The sequence below is a fragment of the Nanorana parkeri genome, unplaced genomic scaffold (assembly GCF_000935625.1).
Source record: "Nanorana parkeri isolate BGI_ZX_2015 unplaced genomic scaffold, ASM93562v1 scaffold2577, whole genome shotgun sequence".
Lineage (NCBI taxonomy): Eukaryota > Metazoa > Chordata > Amphibia > Anura > Dicroglossidae > Nanorana > Nanorana parkeri.
This window is the reverse complement of record NW_017308845.1, coordinates 23,695-39,208: the sequence shown is the minus strand read 5'-3', so window position 1 is coordinate 39,208 and position 15,514 is coordinate 23,695. Positions and strand designations below refer to the sequence as shown.

The window sequence follows — 15,514 nt, the reverse complement described above, 5'->3', positions numbered from 1 at the left end:
TCAGATAGAAGACTGAAGGGAAGGACGGAGGTCAGATAGAAGACTGAAGGGAAGGACGGAGGGCAGATAGAAGACTGAAGGGAAGGACGGAGGGCAGACAGAAGACTGAAGGGAAGGACGGAGGTCAGATATAAGACTGAAGGGAAGGACGGAGGGCAGATAGAAGACTGAAGGGAAGGACAGAGGTCAGATAGAAGACTGACGGGAAGGACGGAGATCAGATATAAGACTGAAGGGAAGGACAGAGGTCAGATAGAAGACTGAAGGGAAGGACAGAGGTCAGATAGAAGACTGAAGGGGAGGACGGAGGGCAGATAGAAGACTGAAAAGAAGGCCGGAGGTCAGATATAAGACTGAAGGGAAGGACGGAGGTCACATATAAGATTGAACGGAAGTACAGAGATTAGATAGAAGACTGAAGGGAAGGCTGGAGCTTAGCTTCAAAGCAAACCTGTATTTTGCTCATTTATATTGTACTTTACTATGAACCACAAAGTCAAACCATGCAATCTACAGTGATTGCCGCCCCTCCCTCCCCTCCCGGTTTTACCATGCTGCCCTGACTTCTGCTTTCCATTGGAACCCCGTGCCCTTTATAGCGCCTTTAGCCACTCCCACAAGCGGCGACATCACCAAGCTTCCTACTCCCCTCCGCCTCTCAGCACAAAGTTTATTCTCATGAGGTCACCAGGAGAAGACGGCACAAGTTGGTCCCGGCATAGTAGATGGCTGAACTTGGCTTGCTCGCCGTAGGCAAAACCTCCGTTCCTCCATTAGCTTCTAGAAAACAGACGTTTCGGTGACCCACTTAGAACACGATAGGTCTGATTTTTGGCCCCTCCAGCGGTGCAGCGTTTTAATTAATCCTGAAATACAGCTCATAGAATGTTCATCTATAATGCATGAGCTCAATACATCCTGTTTAATATGTTATAAATAGCATTTTCTCATGTTCTGCCGGCCCAGCCATCCTTCTCTAATCCGTGAGAAAGTAGACACCCCCCACCACCACCACCAGCAACCACCATGCATGCCGCCTTCTGCATGAACCACTCTGGACGTCGTCCTTACTCCCCACCTAACAAACAACGTCCACAGCACTGCGAGGGAGAGTTCAATTTAAAATCTCTCCGAGATGAGTTTTTTTTGCTGCTGGAAGCCGCGGTTTTATCCAGCCCAGGTTCTGGCGTGCCAGGCTTGCCGCTGGTGAGGGAGAGAATTGCCCTGCTGGAAGGAAGCTGATGAAATCTCTTTGAAGTCTAGAGTTCGGAAGATGATGGCAGGAGCTGAGAGCCAGAGACGTGAGAGGGAATCAGCGCTGCTGCACGGGGGGAGCCATTCTTCGCGGCACTGCTAAATTCATGAGGATTACAGGAGCGGCTGAGCAGCAACGGGGCTTATGTGGATAGGAGCCTGAATGGGGGTTGCTGCTAACAATATACGGCTGTAGTGCATAATGCCACAAAGCGTTTGTTTCTAAAACTGACAGAGAACAACCTTGGGAGAATTGTAACTCATTTAAAGGCTCGCTCCATAGAAGTCTGCCAGTTCCGTTTCTGAGAAATGCTGAGGAGTTAAAGTGGAACTGCAGGCAGATACATATATGCAATAAATATACAATGAGTTTGTATACCTAAAAATATATGTCTATAAAAAGAAATATACAGTATAGGTGTTTAACTGGTTCATGTGAAACCATCAAACATTCCGTTATCTCTTGGAGGCTCTGATAATGTGGTGATGCCATTTTTTCTGACCAAGGCCTTACTGTCAGTAATACAGCAGAGGGATTGGGCACTGGTACGTTATCTGTGAGTTGATGGGACATAGCGGAGGGCTTGGGCACTGGTACATTATCTGTGAGTAGTTGTGACATAGTAGTTGTCATGGGCACTGGTACATTATCAGTGAGTTGGTGGGACATAGCGGAGGGCTTGGGCACTGGTACATTATCTGTGAGTTGATGGGACATAGTAGAGGGCTTGGGCACTGGTACATTATCTGTGAGTTGATGGGGCATAGCAGAGGGGTTGGGCACTGGTACATTATCAGTGAGCTGATGTGATATAGTAGAAGGTACATTATCTGTGAGTTGATGGGTACATTATCTGTGAGTTGATAGGGCATAGCGGAGGGCTTGGACACTGGTACATTATCTGTGAGTTGATAGGGCATAGCGGAGGGCTTGGACACTGGTACATTATCTGTGAGTAGTTGTGACATAGTAGTTGTCATGGGCACTGGTACATTATCATTGAGTTGGTGGGACATAGCGGAGGGCTTGGGCACTGGTACATTATCTGTGAGTAGTTGTGACATAGTAGTTGTCATGGGCACTGGTACATTATCAGTGAGTTGGTGGGACATAGCGGAGGGCTTGGGCACTGGTACATTATCTGTGAGTAGTTGTGACATAGTAGTTGTCATGGGCACTGGTACATTATCAGTGAGTTGGTGGGACATAGCGGAGGGCTTGGGCACTGGTACATTATCTGAGAGTTGATGGGGCATAGCGGAGGGCTTGGGCACTTGGGCAATAACTGTAAAAGTTGTACCATTCATTGGTTATGGGTTTGATTAATTTCTGAGTTTGTGTATCATAGCAGAGGACTTGGACACTGGTACATTATCTGTAAGGTGATGGGACATAACACAGGACTTGGACACTGGTACATTATCTGTAAGGTGATGGGACATAGCAGAGGACTTGGACACTGGTACATTATCTGTAAGGTGATGGGACATAACACAGGACTTGGACACTGGTACATTATCTGTAAGTTGATGGGGCATAGCAGAGGACTTGGGCACTCATGATTTGTAAGTAATTGAAAACAACTTTTGAAATTACATTGACATGCTATATGAAGTTTTAGGGGTTGGCTGCAGATCCACTTTAGCTGTTGGCAGATGTGTCTTCGCCCTTCCATCGTTGAAGGGTTTAGCAAATTATTCCCATCAATTTCCCCAATTTCTTAAGTAAATATGGAAAAGATTTTCAGGCTTACTCCCGAAACTGATTAGCATCTGCCTTGGAACCTCTTTTCATATTTGCTTCTTAATTTCACAGCCTGATTATAGCCTTGCCTTTTGACTTTGACACATGTCATTGCCTGGGAAACATAAAGAACTGGGGAGGGCTCTTCAAACAATATAATTATTCCTCATTCCTTTGTTGAGCTATTTCAAATGCTCTCTGCGCGTCTGTCATGAGGCCTATCAAACGGGCCCGGGCCGCGTGCGCCGCTGGCGATAGACACGCAGACGGGGCTCATTTTCATGCCGCTCTTTCAAGGCACCCGCCTGCTCCCGCGGCCTCTATGTAATAAATTGGAATGGCTTTATCTGTCTTTGGACAGGGATAGGCGGAACGGAGGCCACTGCCTGCCCGGAATATGAAAGCCCTGATACCTGTTAGCAGGTGCATTCAGGGCGCATCACCCTGTTCATTGGCTCAGATATCAACACATATGATCTTGTTTCATCTACCTGGCGTGCTCGGCCTCGGCGCTTGAGCAAGCGCCCGTGACTGCCTGCGACTGCTTGACTGCGGCGTTAAAGGCGAAGTAACCTGAATATATGTGATTTCATTGTATCTGGTGATGAGGAATAGAGACATTATGTGCAGTTTTTTTTGTTTTTTTTATTCATTCTTTATTTAGGATAGACACATACAGTCACTATAATAGTGTAAGCCAGTGATTGGTGGAACCCATAAAATAACAAGTACATTGAAATATAGTAAATAACATCTTGAACTGTAAGATATGAGATGAGAACATAACCTGGCAGCCAAGATGAGAATATTATAGTATGTCATCATCCGGCTTTCAATTAGGGATGCACCGATACCGAGTACCGATATATATTTTTTTCAGTACTCGCCGATACCAAATATTGAGTACCGGAAGTCCCATTCAGGAAGCCAGGCGGCGTGTAATGACTTGCCACCTGGCTTCCTGATTATCAGGGAAGCCATCACAATGCTTCTCGTCACTAGGTGACAAGAAAGCATGGCGCTGGCTTTCTGGGCAATCAGGAAGCCGGGTGGCATGTAATGATGCGCTGCCCGGCTTTATGATACCGGAAGCATCGGCATCGGAGCATTTGGGCGAGTACGAGTACTCGGCCAAATACTCGGCATCTGCACTAATACCGATACTAGTATAGGTATCGGTGCATCCCTACTTTTAATCATAAAAAAAAACATTTGGCTTCAAAAAGAAATATTTTTATTTTTATAAGAAATAATTTTTATAAGAAATAATTTTTATAAGAAATACATTTGTATTTTTTATTATTAAAGAGCAAAGAGAGAACAGTGAGTATGAACAGTACAGTAGATATAAAAGAGAGGTTGGGAGGAGCACGGGGAACATATAAGAAAGAGGAAGAGAAGGGATGGGAGTAGTGGGTGGATGCATTACCAGTTATTTTCTAGGCCTCTTTAGCAGACCTTAAGGACCCATTCACACAATGTCCAGATCATCTCCAGACCAGACCAGATTGTTTCAGGTCCCAAAATGCATCCTAATGTATGCCTATGCTATTTCTGGCCTCTGTTCACACCAGCGCAGTCCGTTCCAGACCAAAAAAATACTGCATGTGTAATTTTTTGTCTGGTCTGGAATGCACTGGAACTGCGGGCAGGTTCACACCATTTTCTGAACCAGATCTGGTCCGGAAAATGGTGTGAGCCTGCCCAAAGGCAGGCTCACACCATTCACACCACATCTTCTCCAGGCAAGATTGTTTCCAGACCCAAAATGCATCCCAATGTATTCCAAGCTATTTCTGGCCTCTGTTCACACCAGCGCAGTCTGTTCCAGACCAGACAAGACCAGGAAAATACTGCATGTCTCATTTTGTCTGGTCTGAAATGCACTGGAATTGTGGGCAGATCTGATCCGGAAAATGGTGTGAACCTCATGGAAAGACCAATAGCTGTTTTTTTTGTTTTGTTTATTTTGCCATAGCAGTTTAAAGTGCAACTTGTATGGATTGAGCGAACTCCATGTCACATTGTGTGTCCTACTTCTGTGGGGAGACAGGTGGTAGTTTCTACAAAACAAAAGCTTTGGGTCCCATATTAGAACCCAACATACCAGGATATCATATGAGGATAAGATAGTGTAATTCATAACATGAGGTGGTAAAAGGATGGACAAAACACCAAAGAGTAGGGATGCGCCGATACTAAGATCGGTATCGGTGCCGATGCCAAGTATTTTGGCAAGTACTCGTGCTCGCCCAAATGCTCCGATGCCTTGCCCGATACCCGAGCTTCAAGTATCAGGAAGCCAGGCAGCGAGTCATTAAACGCTGCCCGGCTTCCTGACTGGCCAGAAAGCCGGCTCCATGCTCCCTCGTCACTTGTGAGCACCGGGGTCCCCGCTTTGACTCCTGAGTCAGGACACTATCTGCAGTGAGATTGTGCTGCTTGCTTGCATAGGTTTCCTCCGGGTACTCCGGTTTCCTCCCACACTCCAATGACATGCTGGAAGGTTAATTGGCTCCTGTCTAAATTGGCCCTGCATGTATGCATGTGGGGTAGGTGATTGTAAGCTCCATGAGGGCAGGGGCTGATGTGAATGTGCACTATGTAAAGCCCTGCGTCAATTGTTGGCGCTATATAATATACCTGTAATAAATAATAATAGAATAGCGCATTGTAAAAACACAGAGATCGAACATGATGACTTCTAAAGGGGTAATGTGAGGAAAAAAGTGAAGTGAGGTTTGGTTGGCATTGCTGCATACATGTTTCATGTCGGAGCGGTAGCCGAAGGGTTAATTCAGCTTGTGCGATGTGTACTCTAATAGGCTTGCTCATTTGAGTACTACACAGATCTGCTCGCTTGTACCGGCTCCTTTCGAGGCGTCATTGTGTCTTTGTTACCGCTAGCTATTGTTCCGCAGACCTCTCACTCTCTGTATTGTGTTAGCCTGGTGGCAGCTGTCCCCTGTTCAATTCTGCTCCGTCAGGGGGCCTCCCAGGGCTGTAATGGCACAGATCTGATTGTGCAGAGGCCGAGGTTAGCTGGACTCGTAATTAAGTAAATAGGAGGGGGGGAGGGGAGGGTCACGCGCCACAAATGTCAATCAGACGGCGGGCCATTGAATAGACATGCATTATGCAAAGTGCCTGGAGGAAAAGTATGTTGTTCTTTTTTTGTTCTTTAATTTCAGTTTGACATCATGTCTGAACCCCCCCTTCTGCCATGAATACAGGCACAGCCAGGTTTTATTGCACTCTATAAGCAGACCCGGGCAGTTGCCCAGCGGCAGCACTCCTCAGGAGTGACATAAAGATTCTTTTTTGATAATTGCATTCATTGGGAAAATTTATGAAAGCTAACCCTCGGGATATATTTATATTCTTCTTGCGTGAGAGCGAGGAACCGAATTTGCGTTACTTTTCCAGCCTATGGCAGACGCAGAGACAACTGGAATGGGATTGGGTGGCGTCGGAAGACTTTTTCTCTTTTTTATTAAAGAGAAAAGGATGAACTTGGAAGTAATAGGTCTGAGAAAATGTGGGCTTCCACAAGGTGGAGGAGAGAAATGGCGGACCAGGGGTGCGGCCTGAACTTGATTGGGAGAAGGCAAAAATAGCGTATGGAATCAGGTTATCTGTAACTATTGATTATTATTATACAGGATTTATATAGCGCCAACTGTGTGCGCTTTACAATATAAGGAAGACATTACAATCACAATACAAATCAAGACAATACGGTAAGGAGGGCCCTTACAAGAGGTGGTAGCTGTGTGGGGATGAATTGTTTGAGAAAGTGATAGTTGAGTGGTTAGGTTGAGGTGGGATAGGCTTCCCTGAAGAGATGAGTCTTTAGGGATCACCTGAAGGCAGACAGAGTAGGAGATAGACAGGTTGGGGTAAGGAGTTCCAACAGATGACAGAGACTCTAGAGAAGTCCTAGACGCGAGCATGGGAGGAGTTGATGAGGGAGTTAGAAAGCAGGAGGTCTTAGGAGGAGTGGAGGGGACGGTTAGGGTGATACTTTGAGCAAGGTTTGAGATACACCTGGGTAGCAGAGTTGTGGATTGCTTTGTAGTGTAAGTGGTTGTTAATATTTAGAATTGTATGCTTTGGGTGATTAGAAGCCAGTGGAGAGATTGGCAGAGGGGTGTAGGGGATGGAAGCCAGTGGAGGGATTGGCAGAGGGGGGTAGAGGATGGAAGCCAGTGGAGGGATTGGCAGAGGGGTGTAGGGGATGGAAGCCAGTGGAGGGATTGGCAGAGGGGGGATGCAGACACTGAGCAGTTGGTTAGGTGGATGAGTCTAGCAGCTGCATTCATGATAGACTGAAGGGAGGAGGAGCCTGTGTAGAGGTTGGCCAATGAGGAGGGAGTTGCAATAGTCAAGACGAGAGATAACAAGGAAGTGGATGAGTAGCTTTGTGGTTTCATTGATGAGGAAGGGGCATATTTTGGAGATGTTAAGAAGGTGAAGGCAGCAGGATTTGGATAGTGATTGGATGGGGGGCATTTCATAACAGCCTCCTTTCTTATAGGAAAGTCTGGAGGGGTCTGTTTGTGAGATTTGATGGGCGTTGCTCCCGTCATTGGCCCCCAAATTATTTGGTAAACATTACACTGCATCTCTAGGAAACCTTTCTTAGGGTTTTGGGAAAAGCTAGACCCTATGCCAAGGTTTTTCATTGATGCCTGGTTCCTGCTGGTCACTATGTCGCCCTGAGGAAGGAACCCTGTGTGGCCCTGAAATGTGACGTTATGTTCTAATAAATGAACATAAGGATTTAATCATCATCTTTTTGAGTGCTGGTGATTAGAGCTGCAACAATTATTCGATTAAGTCGATTAAAATCGACGATGGAAAACGTTGGCAACGCTTTCGTCGGCTAAAATTCAAATTTGTAGGAGGTATAGGGAAATCGTCCAATAGGGGGCAAATGTCTAAAGCTGGCCATACTGGTAGGTTTTCATAGGAACATTCATTCAAAAAAATGTGGGTAAAACATTTGATAAGGTCATCAGAGACTTGACAAATGTCATTCCAAATGTTGTTTCGGCTCCATCTAGTGGCGGTGCTACCATGCAAATGACATTCGCCCAGCAGACAATTTATAAATCAGCCCCTTAATCTTCTACTCAAACCAATATAAAGCCTCTTGCGTTCCAGTGTGCTGATGTTCAGGACTTTGTCATTATTTTCATATTAAGCGCCCCGATGGCTATAGCGATACCTGCTGTTTTTCTCTTTATCAGTTAAACTTTTTTTTCCCTTTAATATAGTTTTTATTGCTGTTGACCAATAATGATTAATGAAGTTCTGACCGAAGAGGTCCGCCTCGACCATCAATATGCCTAAGAGAGGCACCGGTTTAATCAATAGCCGCTTTGCGACTGAGCGGCGGTGATAAATATCGACGAGCATGCTTGGCGTATCTTAAAGGGCAGGACGTTTTGGTATCAAGGCAGCGAGATTAAACTGGATTTTATTGAGATTCCACATCAGACATAAAAAAACAAAACTCAAACACTCCACACTGGAGCTTCTTGAAGGCGCCGTCCTTTTTATTTAGTTCAAAGGAGGAGACATCACCTTCAGCTTCACCTTTTAAATTCATACCTTTGCAGGCCTTTGATAAGACAGAAATAGATTAGCGTACAGGCGCGGCATTGAAGGAGTTAGCTGCTTCTGGTGAAACTTCATCAATCGGATTATATATGCAGAATCTGAGCCCTGTTATCCTTGGCTAACGTTATAAATTGCAGAGATGGAAAAGAATACCCGGAGGGGGCGTTGTACGCTGTGTATGTAGCGCAGGCATTTCAGAAGGTAGCGAGATCCAGGAGCACACAACAAAATACTCCAACTAGATATCAATTATTGGGGGTATTGATAGCGAAGGTTTCGTCTTAGATACGAGGGCCTACTTATAAGATCAAGGGTGGAATTTCAGGTCTTCTATACAAGAAAAATATTTAGCATTTTTGACATATTTTGAGATCACTTTGGCATCCAAGGTGATGTCTTTTTTCAATGTTACTTTTTTATTATTTGTAAATGACAATGAAGAGTAGAAAGGTGGAATAGGAGAAAATAGTGTGCAGCAGTAGATGAGATCCGCAGTCTGATTGGTCCTTTTGTGGATGGGTGTTGGGAATATTCATCTTATATTACGCACTGGCCAGAATGGTGTTCTCAGATCAGCGACAGTGGAGGGAATGTTCTGGAGTGGGTTTGCCAGAGAGGTGTGGTGAATGAAGGAGATAGACGGAGAAAACAGATTGTAGCAGTAGATGAGATCAGCAGTCTGATTGGTCCTTTCACGGATCAGGGGTTCTGGATTGGGAATATCCATCTTATATTCGAATACTGGCTAGATTGGTGTTCTCAGATCAGCGACAGTGGAGGGAATTTTCGGTAGTGGGTTTGCCAGGGAGTCGCGGTGAATGAAGGACATAGACGGAGAAAACAGGTTGTAGCCGTAGATGAAATCAACAGTCTGATTGGTCCTATTAGGGATCAGGGGTTCAGGATTGGAAATATACATTTTATATATTCGGTAGCGGGCTTGCAGGGGATTTGTGGTGAATGGAGGGGATCGAAGGGGAAACTGTAGCAGTAAATTAGATCAACAGTCTGATTGGACCTTTCGGGGACCAGTGAATACCCATTTTATATTCAAATACTGGTCAGAATGGTGTTCTTAGATCACCGACTGTGGATGGAATTTTTGGTAGAGGATTCTCCAGGGATTGGTGGTGAGTGAAGGAGATAGAAGTGAAAACAGATTGTAGCAGGAGATGAGTTTAACACTATGATTGGTCCTATAAGGATTCTTGATTGGGAATATTCATTTTATATTGAAATACTGGTCAGAATGAATCAGATCACTGACAGCGCAGGGAATTTTAGGTAGTTTGCAGAGGATTCATGGTGATTAGAAGGAGAAAACTTGATGAGATCAACAATATGCTCGGTCCTCTCAGTGGCCAATTATGTTGTATTCAAATTCTGGTCAGAATGGTGTTCTCAGGTCACCGACAGTGGAGGGAGTTTTGGGTAGTTTGCAGAGGATTCATGGTGATCGGAGGGCTGGAAGGAGAAAACGGAGTGCAGCAGTAGATGAGATCAACAGTATTATTTGTCTTCTCAGACGCTGGATTGAGAACATCCATATTATATTCACATTCTGGTCAGAATGGTGTTCTCAGGTCACCGACAGTTGATGGAAATTTCAGTAGCGAGTTTGCGGGAGATTCATGATGAATTAAGGAGATAGAAGGGCAAAACAGAGTGCAGAAGTAGATGAGATCAACAGTATGCTTGGTCCTCCCAGATCCCAGTGGGCGAGATTAAGAACATCCATGTGACGACTGAATTTTCGGTAGTGGTTTGGCAGGAGATTCGTGGTGAATAGAAGAGATAGAAGGAGAAAACTAGAGTGCAGCAGTAGATGAAATCAACGGTATGATTGGTCCTCCCAGAGGCCAGTGGGCAAGATTGAGAATACCTTTCTTATATTCAAATACTGGTCAGAATGGTGTACTAAGATCACCGACAGCACAGACAATTTTCGGTAGAGGGTTTGCAGGAGATTCATGGTGAATGGAGGGGATAGAAGGAGAAAATAGAGTGTAGCAATAGATGAGATCAACAGTATGCTTGTTCTTCTCGGGGGCCAGTGGGTGGGATTGAGAACATGCATCTTATATTAAAATACTGGTTAGAATGGTGTCCTCAGGTCACCGGCAGTGAAGGGAACTTTCAGCAATGGCTGTGCAGGAGCTTTGCGGTGAATGGAGGAAAAAGAAGGAGAAAAAAGAGTGTAGCGGTAGATGTCATCAACAGTATGATTGGTCCTTCAGGAACCAGTAGACCGGATAAAAAATACCATTCTTATATTCAAATACTGGTCAGAATGATGATTTCAGATCACCAACAGTGTAGGGAAATTTTGGCATGGTGCACTCAAAAAAATCAGAATCCCTGAAAGGTTTGTAGCCTATGTTTGCCATGGCGGTGAATGTGTACCTTTTAAATGTGTTGCATCTGATGGTAAACGGTACCAAATTACATTTGAACTGCTTGAATAGGAGCATGAAAACCTGTGCAAACTAAAAAAGATGTCAAGGAGCATAAAATATTGCATTGTTCTTTGTAGCACAGAATGAAAATTTAGAACAAACACCGCACAGCTGGATCGGCTGGTTCCATGATAAAATGTATAGATTATAGCTGTGGACTCGCACGGACCTCCGAGGCTCGAGTGTCAGGCTTCTGTGAATATCGCTCTGTGCTGTACTCATTGAAGCCTTTTCTAATTTTTCTTCCCGACGCCTGAAAGGAAATCGATGCCTCTGAGTCCGCGGGGAGCGGGCGGACTCTGGTACTTAGCAGAAGAATAGTTTTATATTTTGTTCCTTATGATGAATAACTGAGCAAAAATGACATTTGAAATCTCTTTTCTCCGGGAGGATTTTTTCACCCCTGTTTCTTCTGTCTTGGTATTTGATTATTGTCAGCAGAGCCAACCTGAAAGAAATTAGGCGCTCAAGCTGGCAGTACCCAACTTTGTGTTTCTGTTTTTTCTCCTTTTTAAAGGTTTGCATGTATAGAACTTTATAAATAAATACATTCGAATACAGATAAGAGGAGAAGCGGTGAAGTTACCCATAGCGAGTGAAGGTCCTAGCTAAGAGCATATACCCCATGATGTCTATTTACCTTCATTAGCTGTTAGCAGAAAACATATACAGGCAGTCCCCGAGTTACATACATCCGACTTACATACGACTCCTACGTACAAACGGAGGCTATTGCTGTACAGCAGGGGTAGTTATAATGCTACGGAACTCGTGCCGACAAGGAGTGCCCACCTTTTTGGGCCTGGTTCGTAGTACTGTATGTACAGTACATTACAGAAAGTTGGCTCTTGTTAGACGTACAGGCGAGGGGTGCCCACCTCTTCTTCCGGGTCACTGTAAGTTTTTTTTACTGCGTTCTGTATCCTCATTAGAAAGATGTAATCCCACTTCCTGTCCTTGAGACAACAGAAAGTGAAAGGAAATCTACCCCTAGGAACTTACATACAAATTCAAATTCAAATCGGGGACTGTCTGTACATCCACGTCCCACATTGCAGCACCCAGGACTTATCAGGTTCAGTTAGGCTGCTCATTGATTTTGGAGTGTAACAGAAACCATATACATCCACTGCCCACATCCCACAATGCAGCGCCCAGGACCCATCAAGTTCAGTTAGGCTGCTCATTGATTTTGGAGTGTAGCCGGTTATACAGGCACAATCCAACCACCCTTGGGGTAAGCTCTTTGCAGAGTGCTCTGTTGTATTTGTGAGCTTGGCTAATCAACTTGCTTGATCAATTGCCCCCCAAGGCTCATTGGCAGTCGGATTCTGGGGCCACCCAGAAACGTGAGATTACTAAGAAGTGGACAGCTTGGGTCATGTCTCACCTTTTGTTTGTGGGTGGGTACCCTTACTTTCAGATACATGGTGGAATTTGATTGTTGTCAAAATAACGATTGAAGTAAGCAAATGTGTTGAGTAATTTGGTAGAAAATGTGCTCTTGAGGGGTTTGCTTCTATTTTTCTGTCTGAAATCATGAAAGTATTTGACCCAATGTATGGCAGCGACATACTTTTGACACCATAAGATGTCCCTCTCGTCCAGTGCCATCTTTGTAAATGCATCTTAGTTCCGCCTGTTTCAGAGAAGGGCTAAAAATCAGGTTGTAGGTCTCAAGCCAGTGAGTATCCATTGCATTATTTCAGATTAGATCTAGATGGTTAACACCACCAAAACCATTCCTTCAGCTTCGTTTGATTGCCAGAAATTTTACTTAGATGTCAGTTCCCTCAGTGTTTCGGAAGGACTCCAGTAGTTGGATCTCCTTACAACAAGTTCTTCTGCTCCTATAATATTGCTAGATAATTGTGTCATGGTCAACAGTAATTCCCATACTATAGAAGGAACAGTTGAGACCTTCACCTGCTGAAGAGTGACTCCTTTACTCTAACCTAGTGGGTTGCGACAGAGACACAAAATCTCTTTGATTCATTCTGAATCAAAGAGATATAAAATGGCCAGAGGGTATGACCAATGGCCGAAGCCAACCTAAAAAGATTTTAACCTGCCTTCAGATCTTGATACTTGTTTTTATTGCAAATGATGTATGTCAACTCAAACAAGGCTTTTCCATTTTTTTTCCTTTTGCAGATGGGATCCACAGTGTGACAGCTCAGTGTGTTCTACGTGTCCTCATAATCACTGAGGACATGTTATCAAACAGCATCACCGTCCGCCTGGAGAACATGTCTCAGGAACGCTTTCTGTCCCCCCTGTTGACCAGCTTCTTGGAGGGGGTCTCCACTGTGTTGGCCACCCCAAAAGAAGACATTTTCATCTTCAACATCCAGAACGACACCGACGTAGAAGGGTCCATCCTCAATGTGAGCTTTTCCGCTCTTGTTCCTCAGGGGGATCGCTCCCAGTTTTTCAGCTCCGAGGACCTTCAGGAGCAGCTCTACATGAAGAGGATGACGTTGACCTCTGCCTCCATGCTGGAGGTTCTACCCTTCGATGACAACGTCTGTCTTCGGGAACCCTGTGAGAACTACATGAAGTGTATATCTGTCCTAAAATTTGACAGCTCGGCTCCTTTCATTGTCTCTGAGTCCATCCTTTTCCGCCCTATTCACCCCATCACCGGTCTGCGCTGTCGCTGCCCTCAGGGCTTCACTGGGGATTACTGTGAAACTGAGATCAATCTCTGCTACTCCAACCCATGTTTAAATGGAGGAATGTGCGTCAGAAGGGAAGGCGGGTACACGTGTATATGCAAAGAACGTTTTACAGGTTAGTGCTGTTATTATCATTTTTGCTGTTGTTATTAGTATGTCAGAAAGACCCGGGCACCAGGCTCTGGGTCAAGTCATCCTTGTGGCCTGTAGTTGTAACTGTTTTTTCATTGTATTTGCATCTGTATTAAAGTTTGCCAGCAAGCCCAGCACTGCTTACCTCTTATTCACTTTTCTGTGACAGGAAGTAAAGTGGCTTGCATGACATTTATCACTGTTATATGACCCACTTGGTAGAATCCTGGCTGTTGTTGAGTTCTGATTGTTATTAGACATATTTCAGTGACTCAAAGTGGCTTTGCGCCTGCACTGTTGTTGTCAAAGTGTGACCCATTACTTCCTAAAACTCCCAGATAGCTTCTAAAGTTTGGAAGAATGGCTTCTAAAATTCAGATTTCCACCCCTGATTATTATGTTTGCACTTATTCGTGGCTTGCACGCTTCAAATTTTGATATGAAGGGTACATTGGCTGTAGGGAGTTGTGATGGTTTGCATGTTTATCGTGTTAGATTTGTTTGAGCTAGGGCAGCTGAGAGCAAATCTTTTTTTGTTTTGTTGTTGCCTTGTCGGGTTTGGTTGGCAGATGCACAGCATCGGAACCTGACAAAAATATAATGGCCTGGAGGTGGGATTTAAAGATCTGTAGATCCAGAAGTGATATTTGACTTTTTGGCAGAGAGCAAGTTAGAGGGCAACGCCTGGATTTAAAAAATAATAAAGAGGCCTGCACTTGTTAAAATAAAATATATAGCTTTTGCTGCAGTAGTCACCCGGTTACAGACTTCAGGCTCAGACATCTTGCTGCCAATCACTTTGCTGGTTGATTGACATCTCAGTGTCATCTTGCTTCTTGGTTTCAGGCCATCGTGGACTCGCCCTCTTGGGGAGAGGAGGTACTTATTCAGGTGGAGAGGGTAAAAAGACAAAAAGACCAAGGGAGAGAACGGATATAGTGTAGTAGTTTGAAATAATGTAAGGGTACCGAAGACTGAAGATATACTGTGAGTTCAGGGCATTATGGAACCACTTCCTGAGGGGGTATCACCAAGGCGCCCTGAACTCAGAAAGTGATGCAGAGAGCGGTCATGACATCAGCAGTGTTCTCTGCATCATTGAGGACCACCTGTTGAAGATCTGAAGAGGAACAAGACCCTATGAGTATGTGATTGGCCTAAAGACATATGGAATAACACATAAAGGGAGCATCAAGGGTGTCCTGGGGAAAAATAAGGCTGGCTTCTCCTTTGTCTGGGGGGGGAATTCTGGGCTCGGCCCATCAGACATGTCATTATAAGGGAGCTGTTGTATTCTTCATTTATTCATTTTTAGACTCCATGGCAGAAAGCGGAGTTGTGTGCCCGACTGAACGAAGCCACATGGCAGCGCATGTTTCAGCCCACCATCGTCAAGCCGCATCTAAAATACCGCTAATTAAAATGCCAAACTCCATCCATCACTCAATTAATCCTGCACATTTTGCAGTTAGCCGTTCACTTGGCTGCGTGAAAGGAAGATTTTTTTCCTGTTTGCTGTAAATACACATTAGAAAACAGCAGAATGTTTAACCAGGATGTGTATCTAGATTGTTTTCTCTTGAGCCGAGCTCTCCAAACAACAAAGATCCTATAGCAGTAGCAGC

At 44.6% G+C, this 15,514-nt stretch overlaps 1 protein-coding gene across 1 annotated transcript in view; it reads left to right on the top strand.

Moving 5' to 3' along the window:
- The window catches only part of LOC108801954 (cadherin EGF LAG seven-pass G-type receptor 3-like), a 41,268-nt gene extending 27,391 nt beyond the window's left edge, over positions 1 to 13,877 (top strand). The window contains exon 2 of the mRNA XM_018573857.1: positions 13,234 to 13,877. Coding sequence (XP_018429359.1) covers positions 13,234 to 13,877 — 644 coding nt within the window. The remainder of the gene's footprint in view (positions 1 to 13,233) is intronic.
- The last annotated feature ends 1,637 nt before the right edge of the window (positions 13,878 to 15,514 follow it).